The sequence below is a fragment of the Xyrauchen texanus genome, chromosome 2, assembly GCF_025860055.1.
Source record: "Xyrauchen texanus isolate HMW12.3.18 chromosome 2, RBS_HiC_50CHRs, whole genome shotgun sequence".
Taxonomy (NCBI): Eukaryota; Metazoa; Chordata; class Actinopteri; order Cypriniformes; family Catostomidae; genus Xyrauchen; species Xyrauchen texanus.
The window spans coordinates 47,800,352-47,826,802 of record NC_068277.1 but is presented as its reverse complement, the minus strand read 5'-3'; the positions used below and the strand labels follow the sequence as shown (position 1 = coordinate 47,826,802).

Sequence of the window (26,451 nt, the reverse complement as noted above, 5' to 3'; positions counted from 1 at the left end):
CAAGCAGCGATGGCGGGCCCAAGCCGGTGGCACCGCCACCCCCGTGCCTTTAGGGTTGCTGTGCACGATGGGCAATAACATAACCTCGCTTTGACTGTCGAGAAGATGTGTGCTGTAGAGCTTGCATCAGTATGGGCTCTGCAAAAGTGCGCATCGAGGGCACATATCAACCACAAAGTATGCGCGAGCACCCTTCTGATACCTAAAATGAAAAAGTAGACACCCTACGGTCTCATGGAGTTAATGGACACATGAAATAAGTACACAAGACTGAAAATTCATATGAAGTGTGCCATCTGGGACAGGATCTATGACCGTGAACCACAATAGTCACATCTATGAGGTAATTCAAATGTAGAATAATTTTTAATGTCATAGGATGTCATAGGTCAATATCTTTTGCAGCACTTAAATATGTTAATCCAGAAGGCCAGTATTTATCTGGAGGTCTTTGTACAGGTTTATTAATGTAATTATAATTTACGCTTATGTGTTCCTATGATATGCAATGGAAGTACATTTTTATGTTTAACATGGGTGTATTCACAATACATAGCATACGATATAATATTTTAAGATTATTTATCATTATGTTAAGTACATCATTAAAGTTAAGATAGTAAATGTATTTATATATTTTGTAGTAGCTAATATAACAAGCAAGTACACTGCGGGAATTATGAATTATACCAATGGAGTCGTATGGATTGCTTTTATGCTGCCTTTATGTGCTTTCTGGAGCTTCAAAGATTAATTTGCAATGTGTTCCACATTCAAACCAAAATATCTGACTTTCTGTTGGTCGGAGCTAATGACTGTAAATTAGAAAGTTGTTCGGCTTGACGAGAACAATATACACACAGAGTTTTGTAACTGTAGATAGAACTAACTAAGTTATAACACACTTTGTGTCCTTTTTTAGTCATAAATTAATTTCCTCGCCATGGCCAAAACATTAGAGATATCAAAAATCCGTCCGCAATGTAGCATCCTCAATGTCTTGACTTCATGCTGACTGAGATTGGTGGTGATTGGATTAATTCTCTGGGAGGAATATATATAATTCCAGAGCATGTGTTTCCAAACAACCCATAATAGCCGACTTCCTGTTGGGCTGGCGTAAAACTTAGAGCACGAATGTTGTTCGGCCTGATGAGATCTATAAGTGTACCGAGTTTCATATTATTACATGCAAGCATGTTTGATATATGGACAAGTGTTCGGACCCCGTTCAAGGGGGTGCTGTCGAGCCCCCCTGCCACGCCCGGGTACCAGATTCAGCCCGGCCCTGATGGCTGCGGGTTCTGACCTGTGTGCAAAGTTTCAAGAGTTTTTGAGTACGTTAAGGGCCCCAAAAGTCCCGGAAACCTTGAAAAACAACATCTTAATGCAAATCTCACCCAACAGAGAAATCCCCCCCCCCCTCCACTCCCCAGAAACACACAGAATTGGCAGGGGGCAGGTTGTCAGAGAGAGACAGAGAGAGAGAAAAAACACAGAGCAGGAGGAGTCACCACTCTGTCTGTCAGAGAGAGAAAAATTCCAAGAAATCCACATTCAAACCACAATATCTGACTTTCTGTTGGTCGGAGCTAATGACTGTAAATTAGAAAGTTGTTCGGCTTGACGAGAACAATATACACGCCGAGTTTTGTAACTGCAGATAGAACTAACTAAGTTATAACACACTTCATGTGTCCTTTTTTAGTCATAAATCAATTTCCTCACCACGGCCAAACCGTTCGAGATATCAAAAATCCGTCCGGTATGTAGCATCCTCAATGTCTTGACTTCATGCCGACCGAGTTTAGTGGCGATTGGATTCATTCTCTAGGAGGAATATATATAATTCCAGAGCACGTGTTTCCAAACAACCCATAATAGCCGACTTCCTGTTGGGCTGGCGTAAAACTTAGAGCACGAAAGTTGTTCGGCCCGATGAGATCTACAAGTGTACCGAGTTTCATATTATTACATGCAAGCATGTTTGATATATGGACAAGTGTTCGAATCCCATTCCAGGGGGCGCTGTCGAGCCCCCCTGCCACGCCCGGGTACCATCTTCGGCCCGGCCCTGATGGCCGTGGGTTCCGACCCGTGTGCAAAGTTTCAAGAGTTTTCGAGCACGTTAAGGGCCCCAAAACCTTGAAAAACCAAAATAAAAGCATTCTCATTCAACAGCCAAATTACCCCCCTCCCCCCCAGACACAGAGAGACGTAGGGTCAGTGAGAGAGGCAGAGAAAATTCTCCAAAACATCCACATTCAAACCAAAATATCTGACTTTCTGTTGGTCTGAGCTAATGACTGTAAATTAGAAAGTTGTCCGGCTCGATGAGAACAATATAATTGCTGAGTTTTGTGACTGTGGGTCAAAGTGTAAAGCAACCCCCACTTTTGTCAAAAGGTGGCGCTACTGAGCCCCTGCACCACGCCCGTTTCTGAAACTTTGCACATGTCTACTGGCTAATAAATGTGATGTGTCTGTCGAGTTTCATGCAATTTCAAGTATGCTAAGAGTCTCAAAAGCATCAAAAAGAATATTCGAGTTTGAAGTGTTGCCGCGGCAACAGTATCAAAGATATCAATAATCCTTTCACATGTCTACATCTGCCGTGTGTTTACATTATACACCTAAAGTTTTAAGTAAATCGGGTAAAAATAAGAGGGTGATTTCAAAGCATTGTGAAAGTGACACACTTCCTTCTGCCAGTTGGTGGCGCTATAACTTTGACTCACAATAGTCACATCCATGCGATCGGCCTCTTACAGCGAACACACTGCTGAAGTTTCATCGACATCAATTAATGTATGCAGAAGTTATAACACACTTCCTGTTTCTCTTTTCGCGCCATCATTTCGTTTCCTCGCCACGGCGAAACCGTTCGACATATAAAAAATCCGCCGGCAATTTTTCATCCTCAATGTCTTGACTTCATGCTGACCAAGTTTCGTGGTGATAGGTGGAATTCTCTAGGAGGAGTATTTCAAATTCCATTGCATGCGTTTTCCAAAAAACCCTAAATAGACGATTTCCTGTTGGGCTGAGGTAAAAAGTAAAATGTATGAAGGATATATGAAACGATGAGATCTATATGTGTACCGAGTTTCATATTATTACATGCAAGCGTGTTTGATTTATGGACCAAGTTTTCGCACCCCGTTCCAGGGGGCGCCGTCGAGCCCCCCTGCCACGCCCGGGTACCAGCTTCAGCCCGGCCCTAATGGCCGCGGGTTCTGACCCGCGTGCAAAGTTTCAAGAGTTTTCGAGCACGTTAAGAGCCCCAAAAGTGCCCCAATAGTCGTAAAAAAAATAATAATATTAATCCTAACGAAAACAATAGGGCCTTGCCTTTTCAAGGCTTGGGCCCTAATAATTCTGAAGCAATTATAAAAATTTTTGGCAATTAGTCCACAGCATGTGTAAATGGTAAGCTTTTAAATTTGAGTGTGAAAAATTGCAGGGGGCAGCAAAAAAATGCCCCAGAGTTGAAGAGGTTAATGCATTTGTCAAACTGTGTGGGAACCCTATAATGAGCTCAACTAATTTTGGGCAAACAGAAAGCAAAGATTTCAATGACAGAAAGTTTTATTCTTTTTCAATCAGCTTCTCGGCTAGTCAAGTCGCTTTCTAAATGTGCCATATGGTAAAATCTGTATTCTCACTTTTAATTCCGGGGGATGTAATGGGAATGGGAAGTTGCTAATCTGCCTATAATTTTTTTTCTGTATCTATGCAAGTTTTTGTTACAAATTCTCTACAAATTTACTTTTTTCCATGTCCATTGTGATCCATTTCATCAGAACGGTGTCCTTTCCCTGTGTAGATGCTTTGGCCCAACTCCATTATTATATTTGTAACTTTACTCTAACTTTACTCTCTCTTACTGTAGTAAATCTGTTTTCAGTAAAAGCTTGGATATCTCAGATGCCCACCCTTTACGGCAAAGCAAGGAGGAGAGGTATAAACCACTGCCATGCTTTTGTTCTGACCTGAAGATGCAGTGGGGTTTTTAATACTCAAAACATCTATAGTACTTGTTGCTGCCACAGAGAGCACAGGCCTTTTTATTTCAACCACTGACATTTAAGATCTTAAGAGTTGAGCTTGATTTAAAAAAAAAGAAGAAAAAGTAAAGTAGAGGTCATATGTGTAAATAAGAGTTTTTTCCTCCTTGTTTGGCCTCTGAGTTTTGGTAAATAAGCGGCCCTCTGGCTCTCTCTACACACATCAAAAGCATCTTATCTCACTTACTTTGCCTTTCATGTTTCTTTGATGTCTGGCATTTTTGTCCCTTGGTGGATCTCAAATTGTTAATTTTTCTTCCCCTTGCTCTCGTTTTGCCTTCATGCTTCTCCCCCTTCACCCGTCATTGTTTGTTTTTCTAACAGTAATGCATAGGTGAAAGAGAGTGGTTATCTTATTGTTTGTGTTAATCTGTTCAAGCATTTGTTTTCTTAACCTTGAGTTAACAGATTTTTGGATATTTTACAGCCTACTTCTAATTAATTTGCACATTCAGAGCCTGTTCAGTCTACCAGCCAAATAATAACACTTTGACAGGCCCTGAATATTTTTTTGATTTTTGATATTTAATCAATACATTGTGTAGAGGTTCACTGAATCAGGCACTAGAAACAAAAATGTTTTACTGACAAACTGATATATCAAATTTGTCTTTCTTCTTCACCTGTTTACGCATTTGAATATTTGATATGAAATTGAATGGATTATATAATATATTCAAAAGCTCCCCTGCATCTTTTATACCAATCTATGCAGCATTTTTACAGCCACTTATGACTTAATGAAGTCATAGCCTCTTTCTTGTAAAATCTTAATGATGTTCTACAAATATAATAATCGCAAAAACTGTACATTGTGTTAACAGTTTAAATATTTCCTTATATACTGTAGTTACTGGCCTCTAGTGACTGATCTTTCTTTCCATTAACCACTTTATGCCATAGTCATTTATTACACTTATAAAGTCTAAACTCTCTCCCTTACACTGTGTTTGGTTACTACAAGCCAATTATCTATATTAAATGCAGGAGGCACATAATTACCATCAGCATTCCACTGAATCAGGGCATGTTGTTTTTGCTGTTATGATTTCTACGCTTGGATAATCAAAGACAATTTGAGACCATCGCATAATTCTCATTTAAGTAGCATTAGCAAAGGCAATTGATTAGTTTATGGATCAAATCCTTCCCTGTGTGAGCCTAAATGTTGAAACCTTTAAGGATGATTTACAGTTTCAATTTGCCTTGATGACAAAACCCATTGTGTCCATGGTCAATTAAATCTGATTAATTTATTGGAGTTAATCAATGAAGCTCACCATCTATTGCACTATGAAGTTCAGAAGAAATCATAAAAAAACAACATCTATTTCATACCTAACCTTAAAAAATGGTTAGGGATGACCTTTTGCATGCTTGGAACAAATAATGATGAATTGCTCAATATAAACTGAAACAAATACAATTATAGAAAAAGGCTTATAGACTTATGTCGAAAGTTTACATAATTAAGAGAAATTATGTTTTTATTAGTGAAACATATGGTCTGCAAACTCAGTTGATTAAACATGTTTCATCCACACATTCTCTCAACTGGCATGTTCTGTAGGTTTACAGGGGTGTGCTACTGTACAGTATATATATTAATAATGTTTATTAATCTATGCTGTGTAACTCTAGGTCCCGGTCCATCAGTGGAGCATCTTCTGGTCTGTCCACTAGTCCCCTCAGCAGTCCTCGGGTAAGCCCCCAATCCAAACTTACTCATTCACTTCACTCAGCAAGTTTGATGCCGTTACAATCCATAGACAGCTGTTCTCTTGATAGACTTTCTTCTGAAGGTGTGGCATCTATATGCATTCAATGTCAGGCATTTATTATGCATTCAAAATATACAGTGGCTGCCAAAATTAATTGGATGCTTTTGGACACTAAAGGAGTCACTTGATTTAGATACAGTTTAAAAACCAATTGACATCTGCAAGCAAATGATCCTGGACCTTTTCTCAGAACTTCACTTTTCTTAGCCATATCTATGATTCCTTTTAACCAACTGTTCTTAAGGACATTTTTAGTGGACGTATGAAGTCACCCAGAAAGTCTCCAAATAAGTATTGTCTTAATTGTAAACAATCTATATATTGGTTTATGATTTAAAAACTAACAACCTTTTTTTCGGCAATGTTCTGCTTTTGTTTGTCCATTTGTTAGATTTTTTGTTTCAATTGCAAAGACATTCATTCATTATTAAGTGTTGCTTGAGTGTCTAAATACTTTTGGGGCCCATGTATGCATACCATGGAAGCCCTGAACAGCAAAAAGAAAAAAAAGAAAATCACCAGGTGAATTTTATTTTGGTGTCTCAATGCCTTCCTGTCCTACAATTTCTCTCTCTCCCCGTATTTTTTTTTCTCTCTGAAAAAATAAATAAATTATAATAATAATTTTCAAAATGTCATCTGATGTTTTTCCATCCATCCATCTTTAACCGCTGATTTTTTTCTCTCTGAAATGTATTTTTTCTCTAAAATCTTTTCTCTCTCGCTCTCTCTCTCTCTGAATTGTTTTCTTCTCAATAAGCAACAAATAATAAAAACGTTTTTTCTTGCTAGCTAACAATTAGCATGTGGTACCAACCTCACCTAGTGATTTTTTTTTTTTCACTTTGTGTTTCAGGGCTTCCGTAGCATACAGTAGATTATATAAGACAAAACAAAAGATTATGTCTCAGAATTGTTAGTGATGTACAGATGTCAATTTGCATTGCTTTAGTAATGATATGTACTGTAGAACATTAACACTAATCATAATCTTAGTTACATTAAACAAGACAGCACACTATATATCACCTAAAGCTCTAAAAATACAGCAAAATTGCTGCCTGTCCCTTCTGACGCACTCATCGTTACTACTTCTAGCCCAATCTATAATGCTTTGCATAATTACAGCTAATCTATGCCCAATTCACAGGCTTGTTGCTTTGAAAAATTAGACTCCTCAGTCACTAATGGCTTGTTGAAATCCCTAGAAAATCCCTTATTCCTTACAAACAGTGGGAGCCCTGGATGTAGCCAGATTTTACAGTTGACTTGTTTAAAGAGGCTAACCGATCATATATCCACTGCTAAGACTTCACAATATGCCGTCCTTGAGTTATATCAAGGACGTCCCCTCAGGACTCTGCCCAGAGCTGAATCTGAATCCGGCCTGATCAAATACTCTTAAGGTTTCAAATGTTCTACATTTTCACAATTTCTGCAGTGTCGCCCTTTGACTGATGAAAATGGCTCATGTAGAGTGTTTGGTGGAAGTAATTTAAATTAGCCTGTGAAGAACTCCTGGATACAGCTCATCTAAGATTCGATTTTACCACCCAGGCATAGACTTAAAAGTTTGTCATGGAGGAATCTTCCCTGCGCTATGAAAGAGCATTAAAAATCCTTTTCAATGCATTTTTGCTATTCTTAATGCATTTGGTATGATAGCTCCTACAATTGCTGTTCTTATTTGATGTTTTATAATATGCTTGATGAGGTTTCACATCAACGATTCTAATCACACTTTTACTTTAAGTGGCCTTTTATGTATCTACCCCCCGCATCCAGCATAATTTACTTGATACATCTCTCAAAAAGATGGGAATTTCACCAGTTTCACCAGCATCCTCATGTCATACCAAAAGCAGCAGCATTGTACTCTATGCTCTGTTCAGTGGTCAATTGCACTTACTTTCACTAGCCATTTTGATACTGTGACGCTATTGTCTTGAAGAGCTCTTTTAATTATTGTGTACTTTTTTATTTCCTTAGCATTTCTTTTCTAATAGCAAAATAGGAGATATTTACCAATTTTATGAAAATGATTGGAAATTATATGATGCATTCCGACAATAGCGTCCTTTTAAAGCAAAGCTCACATGCCTTGTGCAGATTTCCTGCTTGCTTAGTCATCGCTGACAAAACCTTTTTGTTTTGCCCCAACAACAGCAACCCGGAGCTTTTTGTTGTTAATTTTTGCTGCCAAATTTTGCTTTGAGAACACTTGTAATGCTGAACAATTTATTTCCACTGTCTTGTTGCCTTTTGGCTGGTTGTGCTAATGGCATGTGTTTTTTTCTTTCTTTCTTTCTTTCTGCATTTCCTCCCTCACCTCTCATCACCGGTGCCTTGTTCACCATCCTTTCATGTCTGGTCTTGGTGTGTATGTCTCTGCGCCATAATGCCTGTGAACTACGGGGCTGTGTTTTGTGTGTTTGGGCTCTTTTTATTCTGCTGGCTCTGTGCATGCGCTCTTACAGCCCATGCGGCGGTTTGCTGTTCCTCCACAATCCGCAGAACTGACACAGTCGCCCAACCACAGCCCCATCCATGCTCCTTTGTCCCGGTTTAATGGTACAGGCCCCCACTCCCCCAAAAACTTCCAACCAAAGACAGCTGCCCTTCAGCCCAACAACAAAACCCAGACCCTACCAGCCAAGCCCAAAGTTGCAGACAAGCCCTTGCAGGCCACCAGGTCAAATCCACTGCCTAGCGCAATGGCCATGCAAACAGCAGCCAAATCAGAACCTTCTATGCCCTCCACGCCCTGCCACCCACTGCCCCCACCAATAAACGGCAGCCCTAAAGTGCGGCGGCCACCGCTAACGGTGCCGCCCAAACTCACTATTCCACTTTCTCCCCTTTCGCCCATTCGGCTTCACCACCTTCACCTGCTTGCCGGGACTGACCACAATGGCAAATCTATCCCCACCATACAGGTTACGCCCCACCCCTCCCCCAGGGGGAGCCCTCTGCCAACTCCAAAAGGAACGCCGGTGCACACGCCTAAGGAGAGCCCAGCGGGGACCCCAAGCCCCACGCCACCCCCAAGCCCCTCAATTGGGGGACTGCCTTGGAGGACACGGCTCAATTCCATTAAAAACAACTTCCTTGGCTCACCACGCTTCCACCGCAGGAAACTACAAGGTACCAATGGTGCTGGAGGCATCCAAATTCAATAAAAACAACCTGCGCTCATAGAATCACGTTATATACCTTCATTTTTGCAAAATGATTTGTACGTGCCATGTTGTACTTGTATTGTGGAAGTTTCCTGGGAAAAAAATCACTAGAGGTGCTACTACAAAAACAACTTTTAAGTAAATTTTGCCATTGCACATGGCTTGTAAGGTGATACCTTTTAATGTTAACATTACATAACCAACTACATTTACAAGCTTGTTTTAGTAAGATCAAATTGCCTGGTAGCTCAACTGATTGAGTCGGCATATAATGCAAGGGTCACAGAAGCACCACAAAATGTTGTGGTTGCTTCAGCACTTTCTTTTTATCTCACATTTGCTTTTTTGACAGTATCGGATAGGTTTAGGATAAGGAGCTCGGAGCTGTTGATTTAAAACTTGACGAAGCATTAACCGTAATTACCTTATGTGTTTTCCATCTTGCATTTGCTTTTTATGACACTATCGATTAGGTTTAGGTTTAAGGTTTAGGGTAGGGAGCTCAGATTCATTGATTTAAACTCAATAGATATTAACCATTAAACCTCATTTTTGTATCTCACTTTTGCATTTTATGACACTATCGGTTAGGTTTAGGTTGAGGGTTTAGGGTAGGGAGCTCAGATTTGTTGATTTAAAACTTGATAGAGCATTAACCTTTAAAATAGCATCTGTTTTAGAGAAAATGTAACTGACTTTTAGCACAACACAGTGGGCAATTCATTACTATCGCAATATGTTCAATAATCCTAATAATGTCATTTTGCAAAAATGTCGCCACAGTCACAATGTTCATGAGATAAGCCTAAATTAAGACCTAGTTATGTGTGGCTTTTAAGCAATAATATCCTAGATCAGGCTGAAAGTAATGCATCCAAGCCTATATGCATATAGATAGTATTTAGAAGAAAGAATGATGCTTTCTAATTCCTTTTTATTGCAGTTTTCATTTGATATTCCCCTCTTAACAAGGGATATCTAAGGACTGATTTTATAGATCGCTGGGTAATAAAATGGAGGATATTCTATTATCAGCTCTATCTGAGACTATATCTAGTAATGATAATGAAAACTGCACAAGTGTCTCCCCTTACCTCCGGCTGTTCCTCTTTCCTGCTTCTACCTGGGAGAGGATCAGATCAGCTGATAGCAGGGGGAGTTGAATTACTCTTAATCTCTGCAGGTTTGGAGTAATTAGCAGCGGTTAATCAGCATTCCCTTCCTCAGGTTGCGAATGCCTAATCTCTTTGGATATAGAGTATGATGCACTGTTTTTATTCCACTGAGGATTGTGTGCTTTGTTTCTCTCCAGTTCCCACACAAGAGGAAATGTCCAGCCTAACACCAGAGTCTTCCCCTGAGTAAGCAATCACCATTCTCTAATATTATCACAATTTGCAGTTCTATTAAATAGAGTGTTAACTGAACATTAAAATAATAATACTCAGTTATATCTAAATTAAAATGATGCTTCAATACACATTATTTTACTATGTGTGGGACTAAATGCTTCACATCATGAATTTCCTGGGCTGTGCAGAGCTACATTTCAAATTCTCAATTAAAGCTTGCATAATTAAGACACTTAACTTTGGCTTTTTGCACTTACATTTTCCCTAAATAAAATCTGTATTATGAGTTGAAATGCTTAAGTTAATGGGGTGGTCCAAACTTTGTTCTTGGCCCCATTGGTTTGTTCCTAAAGACATTATCAGGAAACAGTTCCTTATGAATAAGTGTTTTACTTATAGAGCAGCACCAAAGCAGAAATGTACTTTCTGGGGCGTTTTTCCACTTTTTTCTTTACCATTTTTTAATTCTTGGTGGAGTAGTGGTGCAATATGTTGAGCTGGCACAAAGATGGCTGAGATAGCCAGTGCCTATGATGAAAACCCAGCAGGTTTGAGAAATAAGTCATATGCCAGAACTCAATTTGCAAACACTGGCCTTGAAATGTTTTAGAAACCAGCAACTTTTTATTTTGCCTCCTTCAGACATTGGTGGCCTCAGGCTTTTAAATTGTAAACTAATCCTGTATGATTACAAACGTCTGTCATGTACTATATGTGCAATGTCTGCTCTAACTGAGATTAGTAAATCTGTGCACTACATCTTAGTTTTCAAATTGTGTCAAGTAAAAAGTATTGATTTAATTTAGAGCTGTCAGAATTAACACATTAACGCATGCGATTAATTAAAACATTTTAACACGTTCATTTTTCTTAATCACGATTAACGCATTTACTGTTAAAACAGCATAAATACTGGTGTGAAGGGTGAAACTTTGTAATGTGTCCACCCGGAGTCATTACACTGAGGCACACATCACAGCACCAGAGCCCTTCTACAAAGAGAGCCTACAAGCTTAGCATAAAACAGCAGAATGTGGGCGGAACTGTCTTAACACGCTAGATGACCGTTCATATCCGCTATCCAATGATAGAGCCACAGAGGTTATTATCTCAGTAAATAAAATAATCTCTGAGAGTGCTTCCCTGTCTATGATAAAATGATGGAGAAAGGAGCTCTTAACACTATTTGATACAAAACAAGGACTTATGGAAATCAAGTGTTTTTCAGCCATTATAAGGCACGTTTTAATTAAAATACACCAAAACTTAATAATCAAAAAAACGCAGAATGAGACATTTTTGTTTGCAAGCGCTTTTCATGGAGTTTAAAGTGGTGCACGATGCTGGTGTTGCTGCTTTGACGTGAATCATAAGCACAGCTTCACGATTGCTGTAGGAAAGTGGAAAGCCATAGTCCACTGGCAAATGAATATTGTGGAGGATGAAAGATTTTTCCCTCCATGTTGAGGTAGGGATTTAATGCCCATTGCAATTAATATGCAACCTATGTGCAGGGATCCAGACTGCGATTAAAATGGTCACAAATGGGACCAAAAATTATTGATTGCGACAATAATTTAAAATCTAGTTGCTACTGGCGACAGTCAGGTTGTGTGCGTTCATATGTGGTTTCGTCAGATATCTTGAATACATCTTTAGAGCGTGCATCAGTGTGTCTCATGGTTCTTTTCACCTGTTCTGTTGTGATGAGCTTACTGCACACATTAACAAACCCAGTCATTACCAATGACTCTTTTGAATATGGTCTTTTTCATGAATCACCTTAAAAAAAACTGAGCTGTGTCCAAAATGGCTCACTTTTTCACTCATTCACTATTTCCTATATATGTGTTTTCTGGCACAGCTAGGGTTTAAATCAGATTCACTTTCTCAGCGAATCAGCCATCAGTGAGCTCATAATATATATATATATATATATATACACACACTGGTGGCCAAAAGTTTGGAATAATGTACAGACTTTGCTCTTTCGGAAGGTAATTGGTATTTAATTCACCAAAGTGGCATTCAACTGATAACAAAGTATAGTCAGGACATTACTGATGTAAAAAACAGCACAAAAGATAATTTTTTATCAAATGTAGACAGGCCGCCATCATTCCAACACCTTTTCCTTGAATAAACCTGCTATATTGCGAATTTGATACTAGAATATCACTTGCCATAATACCAATCACTGCTGAAAGCTATTTGGTTCATTAAATTAAGCTTAACATTGTCTTTGTGTTTGGTTTTGTATATGTACCATTCAGCCACAACATTAAAACCACCTGCCTAATATCGGGTAGGTCCCCCTCGTGCATCCAATACAGCTCTGACCCGTCGAGTCATGGACTCCACAAAACCTCTGAAGGTGTTCTGTGGTGTCTGGCACTAATATTTTAGTGGCAGATCCTTTAAGTCCTGTAAGTTGCGAGGTGGGGCCTCCATGGACTTGTTGGTCCAGTGCATCCCATAGATGCGCAATTGGATTGAGATCTGGGCAATTTGGAGGCCAAGTCCTTGAACTCTATGTCATGTTCCTCAAACCATTCCTGAACAATTATCCTGCTGAAAGTGGCCACTGCCACAGGGAATACCATTGCCATGAAGGGGTGTACGTAGTCTGCAACAATTTTTAGGTAGGTGGTACGTGTCAAAGTAACATCCACATGAATGCCAGGACCCAAGTTTTCCCAGCAGAACATTGCCCAGAGCATCACACTGCATCCGCCGGCCTGCCTTCTTCCTATGGTGCATCCTGATGCCATCTCATCCCCATGTAAACAACACACACATACCCTGCCATCCACATGATCCAAAAGAAAATGTGATTCATCAGACCAGGCCGCCTCCTTCCATTGCTCCATGGTCCAGTTTGGATGCTCACGTGCCCATAGAAGGCGCTTTCACGTTGGACAGGGGTCAGCATGGGCACTCTAACTGGTCTGCAACTACACAGCCCCAGACACAGCAAGCTGCGATGCACTTCTGTGGGATCGGACCAGATGGGCTAGCCTTCGCTCCTCACGCGCATCAATGAGCCTTGGGCGTCCATGACCCTGTCGCCGGTTTACCAGTTGTCCTTCCTTGGACCACTTTTGGTAGGTATTAACCACTGCATACCAGGAACACCCCACAAGACCTGCTGTTTTGGAGATGCTCTGACCCAGTCATCTAGCCATCACAGTTTGGCCCTTGTCAAAGTTGCTCAGATCCTTACGCTTGCCAAGTTCTCCTGGTTCCAACACATGAAATTCAAGAAATGACTGTTCACTTGCTGCCTAGTATATCCCACCCCTTGACAGGTGCCATTGTAACAAGATAACACATGTTATTCACTTTACCTGTCAGTGGTTTTAATGTTGTGGCTGATCAGTGTATACTATTTTATTGTGTAAATACTTATTAAGTCCAGTTTATTATATGTAGTTTAATGTTGTAGCTGTTGAAATGTACTGCCAAACATCAAATATAGCTTATTGTGTATGTCTGCATGCTTGTTAAATGTTGCAATGTAGTTTCCTATAGGAAAGTTTTGTTGATCGCTCTGGAATGTGTAAAATAACAATAAATCTTACTTTGATCACCTAGTTGTCTACAATGAAAAGCAGTTGTTGCTGTCCATGATAAATTACCACTCACCACTTGTGCATTTGTTACGTATATGCATAATATCCATATTTAGAACTCCTTCCTTGGTTCAGTCCGTTGTTTTTTGCAGATGGCTACAATTTATCTGCACGCCATCTGAAACTCTTCCAAAATATAATGTGTAACAAAGTGGTTATAATGGTTGCTACACCCCAGACAGTATATGTAACAGTATATGTATTATTTAAACATCTACACTTGATTCATGCTTGGTGTACAGTGTGACTTGAGTGAGGTTTGTGTGTATTGTGTTCCCTTGATCACCCCTGTTTTCCCTTTTTCATAGACTTGCCAAAAAATCTTGGTTTGGAAATTTCATTAACCTTGAAAAGGAGGAACAGATATTTGTGGTGATTCGGGACAAGCCTCTGAGCTCCATCAAAGCAGATATCGTCCACGCCTTTCTTTCAGTAAGTCTCCAATGAGTGCGTGATCATATCTTTGTGGATGTTTTTGTAAAGAGTAAGAGACTTACCTGCCATACTCTTGCTGCTTTCTCATTATTTGCAGGAATGCAGTGTATTTGTGTTGCACAATTGGCATATTGGTTTTACTTCTTTGCCTTAAAGGAATAGTTCATCCAAAATTACAAATTATCTAACTATTTGCTCACCCTCATGCCATCCCAGATGTGTATAACTTTCTTTCTTCTTCAGAACAGAAATAAAGATTTTTAGAAGAATATTTCAGCTTTGCAAGTGGATGGTGACCAAAATCTCCAAAATCACTTAAAGGCAGCATAAAATTAATTCATACGACTCCAGTGATTAAATCCATATCTTCAAAAGCAATTTGATAGGTGTGGGTGAGAAACAGATAAATATGTATCTCCTTTTTTACTATAAATCTCTACTTTCACTTTCTTCTTTTGTTTTTAGTGATTCAAATTCTTTGTTCATATCACCACCTATTGGGCTAGTAGGAGAATTTATAGTAAAAATGCTTATATCTCTTCTGAGGATATAGATTTAACCACTGGATTAGTGTGGATTACTTTTACGCTACCTTAATGTGCTTTTCAGATCTTCAACGTTAGTACCCATTCACTTGCATTGTATGGACCTACAAAGCTGAGATAGTCTTCTAAAAATATTTGTGTTCTGTAGAAGAAAGAAAGTCATACACATCTGGAATATCATGAGGGTGAGCATATGAGAGAATCTTCAGTTTTGGGTGAACTATTCCTTTCAAGATGAAGTGTGTAATTTCTGCACTACTAGCGCCACTGAATGGAATTGCAAATATAAAAGTTGTTTTTAAACAGGTTGTCGAATGTGCCCCCAGTCTGCCAAACAGATGGTCTCGCCCCAAACTCACACCACTGTTTGACTCACTGTTGTTGTGTCGGGTTGGACAGGTCACTCAAAACAGAGGAATATTTATAGAGCCACAGAGCCACAATGATTACACATTTTGAGTAAACTAACTTTTGAATGGCTTACTTATTGTTGTCTCTGAATATGTAGTGGGGATAGAAGAATGTTGTTAGTCACACTTCAGTTTTAAGAGCTTTGTTGAATGTTGTTCTCCTTTTCTGTCAGATTCCCAGCCTCAGCCACAGCGTGATGTCTCAGACGAGTTTCAGGGCAGAATACAAGTCCACTGCTGGCCCCACTGTATTCCAAAAACCAGTGAAGTTCCAGGTGGACATCACCTACACCGAAAGTACGGCTGCCACAAAGGAGAATGGCATCTACTCTGTCACTTTTACACTTCTCTCAGGTAACCATGCAGACAGTAAGAACCTCATTTTGGTGTCATAAACTCCTTGGCAGCCTATAGAAATGCTGGAAATCAGAGGGGCGTGTGTGTGTGTGTGTGTGTGTGTGTGGGTGATATAGAGGCTGGTTAATGAAGTTGAACTGTGTCTCTCAACGGTGAAATAATTTTTTCTCTCTTGTTACGCTAGCAGCCCCCTCCTCCCTAACTTCCCCTCTCTCATGAAGATGCTTAAAATAGGAACTGTGCTCGGGGGGTTAATGGAAAAAAAATTAACTAAAAGAGACCTTTTTGCCTCCAGGTAATCACTATGCATTTTGAACCTGCTGAGTTTCAAAGGACAATCCAAAAAATCCCACGCTGCCGGTGCCATTACTGCAAACCCTATTTTCTCTCTCTCTCTCCCTCTCTCTCTCTCTCTCTCTCTCTCTCTCTCTCTCTCTCTCTCTCTCTCTCTCTCTCTCTCTCTCCCCCCCTCTCTCTCAGCTTAAGTATTGTTCTTAAAGTCACACATTTTAAATGGATAGTTCACCCAAAAATGTAAATTCTCTCACTATTTTCACGTCTCAATGTCACATGTGGCACATGTTTAGTTTTACTTTCACATCTGAAAGTGAAAGTGGAGATTTATAGTAAAAAAGGACTTTTTTGATCTGTTTCTCACCCACTCCTATCATACCGCTTCTGAAGATGTGGATTTAACCACTGGAGTTTTATGGATTAATTTCACTTTGGAGAGTGAGAGTCATAAAGTCAGCTAAATGGGCCAAAGGCACCATCATCACATCAGACTTTATGTGGCGGCCGCTAAGGGAAATAAACCCAGGATATATCTGTGTAAAATGAGCATTCATTTCTAATGATACACATACTGTTTTTTGAAACACTCAAAGAGACACATGCGTTTGTGTGCATGTCCCCGGCAGGTCCCAGCCGACGCTTCAAACGGGTGGTGGAGACGATTCAGGCTCAATTGTTAAGTACACATGAGCAGCCTGGTGTTCAGCAGCTGTCTGGTGAGTGACCAGTTACTTCACTGAGACACACCGCCAGATCTCTCTCTCTACCTGTCTCTATCTACACGGCATCCTGAATTTGCATGGTGCCTAGCCCACCCTTGCAGAGCACTGATCGTTGCACACACCCATCAAGGTCAAATGAGTCTTTCTAGTTTTCGATGTGGTTTCCATTGCTTTCTAATAAGATATGCATTTTCAGGCCTTCTCATCATTAATGTAATTAAAATAAACTAACTTCAAAGGGTTAGATACAAGACACCCAAATTGCTATTCTAGTATTCTAGATTTGATGTCTTATCTAAAGGTGCTAGAAATACATATTTGACCTTATCAGAGAACATTGCACAGAACTGCATTGCAAGGCACTGTCACACATGCACACACTCACTTTCATTAGCAGTCACACACAAGTGTGCACCCCTGAAAGAGCATGTTTAGAGCAACCTCGCACTTATTAAAGGTTATGGAAATACAAAAGCATATTTAAATTTATATTAAAATAAAACCTGTGTCCCAAGTAAATGGATGTGTCTAGAGACTATCCATTCGACAAGCAGAAATCTGATGGGCTAGACTGTGGTTCCTGCTGGAGATGATGAAATGAAATAAAAGAGATAAATCCTCTGCCTATATTCTCACATGACTGTCTGCGCATGGTGAAGAGCCTGTTACAGCTCCCTCTGCTGGACAGATGTATTAACACTGTTCCAAAATCTTACTGTCAAAAAGCACAAAGTAATACAAGGATATGTTGAAAATAGAGTACTACCATGCTACTCATACTATGTTTGCAGTAGGCTAGATAGAGTAGTAAGTATACAGTGCCCAGTATACAAATTTGTTGGATGCATTGAGCACTTATGACCTACATCATTTGCCAGAATGTGTAGTATACAATCTGATCGCCCTGCACTGTACTATATCCCACAATATGCTCGAATTTACCAGTGTGAAGAATGAACTGGAAGCAATATCAACCTCGGTTTTTAATATTTTTGTTTTTGAGTTATTATATAATTGGACTGCCAAGTCAAGGAGAATATCTTACATTTCTTGAGTGCACACATGAGCCAAAAGTGTCATTGAAGCACCACAAAATGACCTGGTTGCTTCAGCAATTGAGTTTTTTATCTCACATTTGCTTTTATGACTATCTTTTAGGTTTAGGTTTAAGGTTTGGGTAAAGAAAGTAGGATTTAAACTTTTTCAAGACCACCAGGAGGGCACTAAGGGGTGCTTGGGTGTCTGTGGAAAATTGAAGATAAAGAAAGTGTTCATAATGGTAAAAACGTTGAAAACTTTATTTACAGAATTTGACATTATTGCCATTTCAGTTTAATCGAAATGTTTCTCTTTTAGGGTTAATACATTCAACATTATTCAATTATTGATTAGAAAAAATATATGTTGTCAAAATACTACAAAGTAGGCTAAATATTTTCCAGATAATTAAGATACATTTATTTTTTTTGTATCTGTGTTTTCTTATGCAGTCATGAGCATGAAAATGCAGATATGAAAAACAAATGATTATTACTCTGGTTATATAGATTGTTATAGCCCATGGTTTTAATTTGGTCAATATTTGGCTAGTAAATCGGTGCATCCCTACAGATCATATTTTAATAGTTTCTTTTGACTTTGGTACAATAACAGTATAAAAGCTAATTAATTTAATTGTCTGCACAATACCACACAACATTTTTTCATAAATATATTAACGTCCTTTGCAAGGTGATTGTCATATTTGGGGGTCCATGGCATCAAACGGTTTGAAAACATCTGCGATAGAGCATTAACTTCATCTGTTTGGGGGGAACATGTAAATTGATTTTAGCGCCACACAGTGAACATTTCACCTCGGAACCACCATAATACATGCAATGAACCATGTAATGTCAAAATAGTTTTAAATAAAAACTATACTGTGCACAGTTTAGTCTACATTTTCCATACTGCAAATATAGTATTAGTTGGTTAAATTGGTTTGCCATTTTGATTTAATATATTTACCTGATTCTTGAAATGGTCCTACATCTCTTTGTAATTGGATTGTCTGAAAGGAGAGCTGCTATCAGGATCACGACTCACTAACAGTGTACTGTAGCTTTAAAGATGTGCCACACTCTCATTCTGTCAATCACACCCTTCCCTTCCCTCTGGCTTTGCCCTTCAACCCTTGCTCTCTCACGGCTCCCTGGTCATGAAGGATGCGCTATGCAGCTGTTGCGTGAACAGGCATGTGAGCTGATGTGTCCTTACTGACCGTGAGCAGACCTGCACAGCACTATGCACCAGCATGCTTCACCCTCAACAGATGTGACCATGTAATAAACATCTGTGCAAGATTTAATCACTGTGTCTATAGCATTACTGTAAAGTCAATCGGGTTCATTGAGAATATAATTTAAGTGTGGATATTTGATTTGATCAGACATGTCATAGTAATATGTCATGTTCCTTTGACAGGAAAGCATTCAAAGTGTGGTAAGAGGTCTATTTTATCTCTTCTGCCACAGTGTACTTCACTTTGTCATACACACGCCATCCAATGCGTGGCACTTACAGTATACAGCTGTGGCCAATAGTATTGACAGTGACATAAATGTTGTGTTTCGCAAAGTTTTTGTGGTGTTGATTCACATTGTTTCTAGATTATTGTGCAGAGTGATCAGATGCATTTTAAATAATTGCAAAAAGCTTCATTGGCCAAAAAAAAAATTACTTTATCACAAAAACCCAAATTTCACAGTTTTTTTGGTCCTGACACAAAATGACCAGCTAACATAATTTCACTAATCATATCAGCAGCACCTGGGAAAATGTGAACGAGTACTAGTCAGGTAAAATCACAATCATTCTGATTGGATTATAAGATTGCTATAAAAGGTGGGAAGAAGACTTTCAATCATTGTGTTCTTGTTAGCAATGGTTACTCTAAAAAAAGATGTGCAGCCATCATAGCTGTGCATCAAAATGGCCTCACATGCAAGAAAATTGTTGCAAAGAATATTGCACCTGAAAGAACCATTTACCGGATCATCAAGAACTTCATGGAGAGAGGTTCAACTGCAGTGAAGAAGGCTTCAGGACATCCCAGAGTGTCCAGCAAGGGTCAGGACTGTCTCCTCCTGAGGAGTCAAATATGGTATCTTGTCACCACTACTGCAGAGCTTGCTCAATATTGGCAGCAGGTTGGTGTGAGTGTATCTGCACGCACAGTGAGGCGAAGACGTTTGGACAATGGCCTGGTGTAAAGAAGGGCAGCAAAGAAGCCACTTCTCTCCCAAAAAAAAACATCTGCAACATTCTGCAGCAAGTACAAGGATTGGACAGCAGAACACTGGTGCAAAGTTATTTTCTCTGATGAAGCCCCCTTCCGACTGTTTGGGACATCTGGAAAATCGATAGTCGGGAGAAGAAAAGGTGAACGCTACCATGAGTCCTGTGTTGTGCCAAAAGTGAAGCATCCTGAGACCATCCATGTGTGGGGTTGCTTTTCATTCAAGGGAGTGGGCTCTCTCACAATTCTGCCCAAAAACACTGCCATGAATAAAGAATGGCATCAAAACGTCCTCCAAGAGCAAATTCTCCCAACAATCCAGGAGCAATTTGGTGATGATCCGAGCATTTTCCAGCATGATGGAGCACCATGTCACAAGGCAAGGGTGAAAATGAAGTGTCTCGGAGATCATTGACATTTTTGATCTGTGGCCAGGCAACTCCCCGGATCTTAATCCCACAGAGAATCTGTGGTCAATCCTCAAAAGGCGAGTGGACAAGCAGAAGCCCACAAATTGTGATCAACAAAGAGCACTAATAAGGCAAGAATGGATCACCATCAGTCAGGATTTGGCCCAGAAGCTGATATCCAGCATGCCAGAGCGAACTGCAGAGGTTATGAAGAACAAGGGCCAACACTGTAAATATTGACTCTTTGCATCTATTGAATGTTTTTGCCAATACATTCCTTTCAAATTTATTAAATACTTTTCATTGTTTTTTATACCATAGAAACATGTGAAAAAATAATCTACAAATATTGAAGCAGCAAACTTTGCAAAACACAAAATTGAAGTCACTGCCAATACTTTTGGCCATGGCTGTACACAGAACCCCTTACAATTTAAAAGACAATGTGCACAGATGTGTGTCTGTGAGTGAGTGTTTGAATTTGTGTTTGCATGCTCTCACTTGGTAGGGCAATCCATAACATTTTCAATACATACTTCATGATGTGTTTGTGTCAGAATTTAATTATTGCATTATTCTGCTGTTTTGCTTAGAAATTGTTGCATTTGAGTCACTTCACAAACAAAATTCCAGCTCTTCAGAATGTTCAGATGTTATTTTACCATCTATCTCAGCATCTCCTCCTTTAAATGTTGTTCTGACTTTTACAGTAGAAATAATAATCTGTAGAATCCCTGTATGATGAGGAATCAGAATTGTACAGAAATTTGTTTTCTCAGAGTGACCTACTTAATAGGTCTCCATAATAAAATATGAAGTGTTGTTTTAAAACTAGCAACATTGAAGTCTGATAAACAATGTTGTGGGTTTACTATTAAAATATGAATACATTAGCATGCATAAGTTAAAGCATATTATACCTTCTTTCTGAATAATGTAATATCTGATACTAACACAAGATCTTAGCAAAAATTGAATAAAGCCACACAGTTTATATTTATAGAACAAAATATATTCATAGCTTCCACATGGCTATATATCTGTGAGCTTATATGCAGTCTCTCTGCTTTCACAAGAGAACCAGCAACATGAATCCTCCCCCTTATGACTATTATATGCCATAGGATAACATCCTATTCATTTCATAAGATTAAAATGAATAGTGTGTCATTTCAAATCTGGCTACACTAGCCTAGTGGATTTAAGATCAGGAATATTTTAGCTGAAGATTTTGCAGCAAATACAAATATATGATTTACTTTTTAGAGCGAGACATGCGTAAATCCACCACGTTTAGCCCAGAGCTATTTCAGTGGAGCTCAGTGCATGCCACATAAGAGAAAGTTGCAATATATTCTAGTTTTCACTCAGATTAGGACCCAAAAGAGAGTGAGAAAGACATGTAACGTGTTGCCATGTTGCAGCCAGTGCTGTTGGGGCCAAATGTTGCTAATTCTTTTATGAAAGAGGGAGGACAGTTTTCATGCCTATGTTGGTTGCAAATAGGATGTTTACCTAATACTTTTGAGCTGGCTGTCAGGTGTATTCAGACTCTGCAACAATTTTTACCACTACATTTCAAACCATTTATAAGATTTTTTCGTGGCATCAGAAATGAAGAATTTAGCATGCACGCACACACACACACACACACATATACAGTACTGTGCAAAAGTCTGCTGTTGACAAAAACGTGACTAGGGACGGTTTACACCACAAAGGAATATTGACAAAAAAAAATACACCAGCTTTTACATTCATAGACAGAAATTGTAATTTGAGTAAGAAATAAATATATAATAAATTGGGTATTATTATAGTAATTCTAATTTATTATTACATTTCATAACTGAATTTTCATGGTCAGATGCATTGATGCATTTTTACTCATTTATATTATATACTATATTTGCTAAATTCTTCATTTAAAAACAAATGCTCAATTTGGTATATTTATCATGAATTTGAGGTTTGATTTCTAATACAGCTTGATTCCGGAAGTAAAAAACCCATACATTTTGTCCATAGGCAAATGTTTTTTTTTTTACTTTAACAAATAAACCTTTACAAAAGGCCTACCAAGAGCTCAGAGTGTTGTTAATCAATGTTATACAGCCATCAGTTCATGTTATTTCAACTTGTAAATAGTGGAGTTCCTCGTTAAAAACTACTCTGTCCATGATCCTGAGGGGGAAAATACACCAATCAGAGAATCGTGGCAAACAATGTGCAACAAAATAGCCCAACAGCAAACGCCTATTCCATGACACACTGCGAATGACGCAATCAAGTCAGTCTCCCTACACTTAAACTTCCGTTGTGAGACAATTCAAAATATTTGGTTTCTATACTTATAATCAACAACTTTAAATCAATAGTTTTGTCATTCACAATGCTTCGTGAGATTGTAGTTTGTGCCCACATAAAAAGATGTTAAGCACATGGTCTTGTACCTTGTAAAAGTACCTCTGTTCCTCTGTTAAGTGAATTTGTAATGCTATGATTCACTTCAGAGCTGGTTGTTTAGGTTCATGGCTTAGAATGGTTTTATGACAGATTTCAGGAATCTCTATGGAAAAAATGAATAGGAAAAATAAGTCCAGAACCAAGATGGATGAAAAAGTGGACGGGCACTGTGGCGTTCTATTGATGGAATATTCTGTGTTTAATACAGGTTAAGATCAAGCAACTGCATTTGTGGCATGATGTTGACTACCACAAATTTTATATCGACTTGACCCTCTTTTAAAAATAAAATATTTTTTTGTGGCAATCAACATTATGCCATAATTAAGCTTAACTTGTATTGAACCCAGGATATTCCTTTAAGGAAAATAAAAGTCACTGACCATCTTCCTGAACCTCATTAATTCAGATGCTGAATGTAATGCTCTCACATATTTTGTTGCATTCCATCCAGTCAAGATCACCGATTAAATGGAGACTGCCTAGCCACAGATACTCACTACCACAATCATTTCTTTGAGCAATATACAAATGTTCTGTCCAACAGCTGAACATACCTTACCTCACCTCCGAATAACCCCATGAGTGTGTTCTGATTCATGGCTTATTGTCTCCAGTTTATGCAGTCTCATCCTGCCTCTCGTCATCTCACCTTGCCCATTCTGTGATATTCATTGTTCATGTCTTTGTTCTCTGTCTCTTTTTCTCTCCTTTCTTGTTCTCCTCTTCTCCTGTGTGTGCACCCAGGCAGCCCATTGAGTAACTTCTTTGACGTAATTAAACAGCTCTTTTCAGACGAGAAGAACGGGCAGGTGTCCCATCCGCCCAGCACACCCACGCATGTTGCCAACAGCAAGAGACATGACCCAGAACCTAATGACTCCAAATGTCCATCTGGCCAAGACAATGCCTAGATGGCACCATCAGTTGGGACACAGGAACAACCTTATAACCGGGAGATATACTAGATTACTAGTTTTAAAATGTAAAGAAAAACAGGAATCTAGTCATGGTACAGAAAGGATGCTGTTGACTCAAGTTGAAGTGTGAAAGACCTGCAACAAACATGCCTGCAAAGTTTTATATTGTGATATGAATATTGAAGTACTATATGTACTAACCTGACACTTTACAAAAGGCACATACAGACATGCACATATATATATTTTTTAATCCAAGCATTTCTCTCCAATGTTGTCTGTTCTTCACAGTCTCTTTATGTTCTGTTTTACGATGCCTTTATTTATTTCTGCTACCAGGAATTATCCAGAAAACGTGTTAAAGCCCAAGTCCTGCTATTGCACAAGATTCATGTATGGCACATTGGAAGTACAGTAGATGCAACTGAGGGAAACTCCTTGTGATGCATCTAAACACCCTAAATGCCAACAAGACCTGTTCCGACTCATTCTTCAATGCTTTTCTTCTGCAGCAACATAAAGCCACTCGTATCCAAGGATTTGGAGTGAAGCCTTAAAATAAAGATGAAATGAATTTTTACTAAGCTGTCACACTCTTCATCTTTCTATCTTTTTATTTAAATATCTCTTTGCTAGTCTTCTCTTTTTCTCTTTCTCTCATATGATAAAACACAAAACAGAGAATAAAATACCAGGATATCGTTACAAAAGGACAGGTTGCTGCTCTGGACATCATCATGCAATTGAGGAGTTGCCCTCAAGGACTCTTGTTGGATTATATTATTTTCAATGTAGTCTTTTTTGTGAAATGAAGAATTTAAGCATTTTATGGACTCTGAGTCATTGCTGTAAAAGATTTGGAGATCCTATTTGAAATATTATGAGGAGAACATTTTGGGTGTGGGTTGTGGACTGGGATACGAGGGTGGTGGGTGGGATTTATTCTGTTGTACAGACTGAAAATATTCCTTATGTAACAAATGTCTGTCAGTGACATTGCTTTGATAATTTGTGTTGCCACATCTTGTTTTTTTCCACATGTAGCATTAGTTTTGAATTTTGAATGTGTTCAAGGGTTACTCATGATGTCAATTTAAAATTTTGATTTATTTATTTTAGGTTTTTCAAAAACATCTGCAGGATTCAGAGAACTTTTAACCTAACTTTTGTAACTTATTTATCTGTTGTTGTCTCTTTTTTATTTATTCAGCTGGGGGAATATTTATATACTGTACACAAACCCGGGTGGTGGAGATTTGATTGTTTTGCAACAGGGCAACTCGTCAGATTGTGTGAAGGATTTTGTGTTTTGTGGACGATAACACTTATCCAATTTTGTGAATCAAGCACTCTTTCTTTCCCGGCTTTGACCAGATAAAAGAGCCTGTAGTATATGTTAAATTATTTACTGGTAATTTAAGAATGTAGACTATCCTCTTTAGGGTGGACGGAGGTTGGGGGTGGGGGGGTGGGGTATTGATGGCTGTCACTCATCTCATTGTGCCTGTATAACAGGTGGACAAGCTCAAATCTCTCATTGTAAATAGACAACTTTGGGCAAAGGACTTTCTTAAAAACCATCAAGGGGATGCTGCTGCTCCTGACTCAATCTCTCGTATTGCATGTCTGACATTTGGCTTTAATTTGCATGATGTTGTGGATGTAAAATTTCTCCTCCCCTTCACCTTTGTCATCATCACATTTAAGCAACTTATTTCCCACCATTTATCATGCCTTAATTTTTCTGTTTCTCGTTTACCTCACACCTCCCTTATCATTAATGATTTCACACCACAGACTCTGTCTCTCTCTACTGCATCATGCTCTTGGGGTAAGGGGTCTGGGACGTCATAACACACATGATCACTTATGGGAATATACAGCGTGGACAATAAGCGGAGATGTAATCTAAGCAATACACATTGTTGTCCTTCCTATTTTGTACTTTGGGAGAAAAAAAAGGAGCAAAGCTGGATTGTAACGTATCACAGATTTTATTAATACAGAGCGCGAAAAATAGAATCGCCGCTAATGTATCCCCATGTAACTACTGTGAACAACTTCAGTGCAACGGAAATAAATCCATTGACTTTGGAAATTGTATGTGTGTGCTTGTTTGCTTTTTTCTGTGTAGGTGCAAAACTCACTCCCACGCAATCACAATATTATAAGAAATATCACCCTTACACTGGTTTATTTGGAGTCTCACATAAAAGCTACTACACCTCTCCCTTCCCCTGAGCCTATCTAAAACCTCACCCCTAAGCCTAACCAAATGTGACTCTCGTGCGACTTTCCCTGCATGATGCTTCCCTTTTAGGCACGCAGCTGAGAATACCTGAGTTGATATTACCCACTTCTGACCACAAAGTGTTCCAGTCAATCAATTAAAATGGTCAAGCATACAGAAAATTCTAAAACGCAGAATGTGAAAAGCGCTTAACATGGCTGTGGCAGCGGGGGCGTGGTCAATCGCCCGTCCGGGAGAGAAAAGCGGTAAGGGCGCTTACACCTGAGCTAAATTATGTCTAACACCTGTCTCTAATTTCAGTGAGCACGGGGAGAGCGGCATAAAAGGGCAGCGAGTGGGCCTCCAGGGGA

The 26,451-nt window shown here is 39.1% G+C and overlaps 1 protein-coding gene across 3 annotated transcripts in view; it reads left to right on the top strand.

The window, feature by feature from the left end:
- The window catches only part of LOC127659167 (serine/threonine-protein kinase BRSK2), a 201,318-nt gene extending 176,033 nt beyond the window's left edge, over window positions 1–25,285 (top strand). The window contains exons 13-20 of one of the 3 annotated variants that reach the window (XM_052148851.1): window positions 3,893–3,961; window positions 5,709–5,769; window positions 8,326–8,992; window positions 10,340–10,388; window positions 14,320–14,443; window positions 15,575–15,755; window positions 16,679–16,768; window positions 24,190–25,285. In XM_052148851.1, the coding sequence (XP_052004811.1) occupies window positions 3,893–3,961; window positions 5,709–5,769; window positions 8,326–8,992; window positions 10,340–10,388; window positions 14,320–14,443; window positions 15,575–15,755; window positions 16,679–16,768; window positions 24,190–24,212 (1,264 nt within the window). In that variant the 3' untranslated portion in view covers window positions 24,213–25,285. Of the gene's footprint in view, window positions 1–3,892; window positions 3,962–5,708; window positions 5,770–8,325; window positions 8,993–10,339; window positions 10,389–14,319; window positions 14,444–15,574; window positions 15,756–16,678; window positions 16,769–23,677 lie in introns of all 3 variants that reach the window. The other 2 variants (XM_052148843.1, XM_052148861.1) reach the window with 2 other exon arrangements.
- Window positions 25,286–26,451: the final 1,166 nt, after the last annotated feature.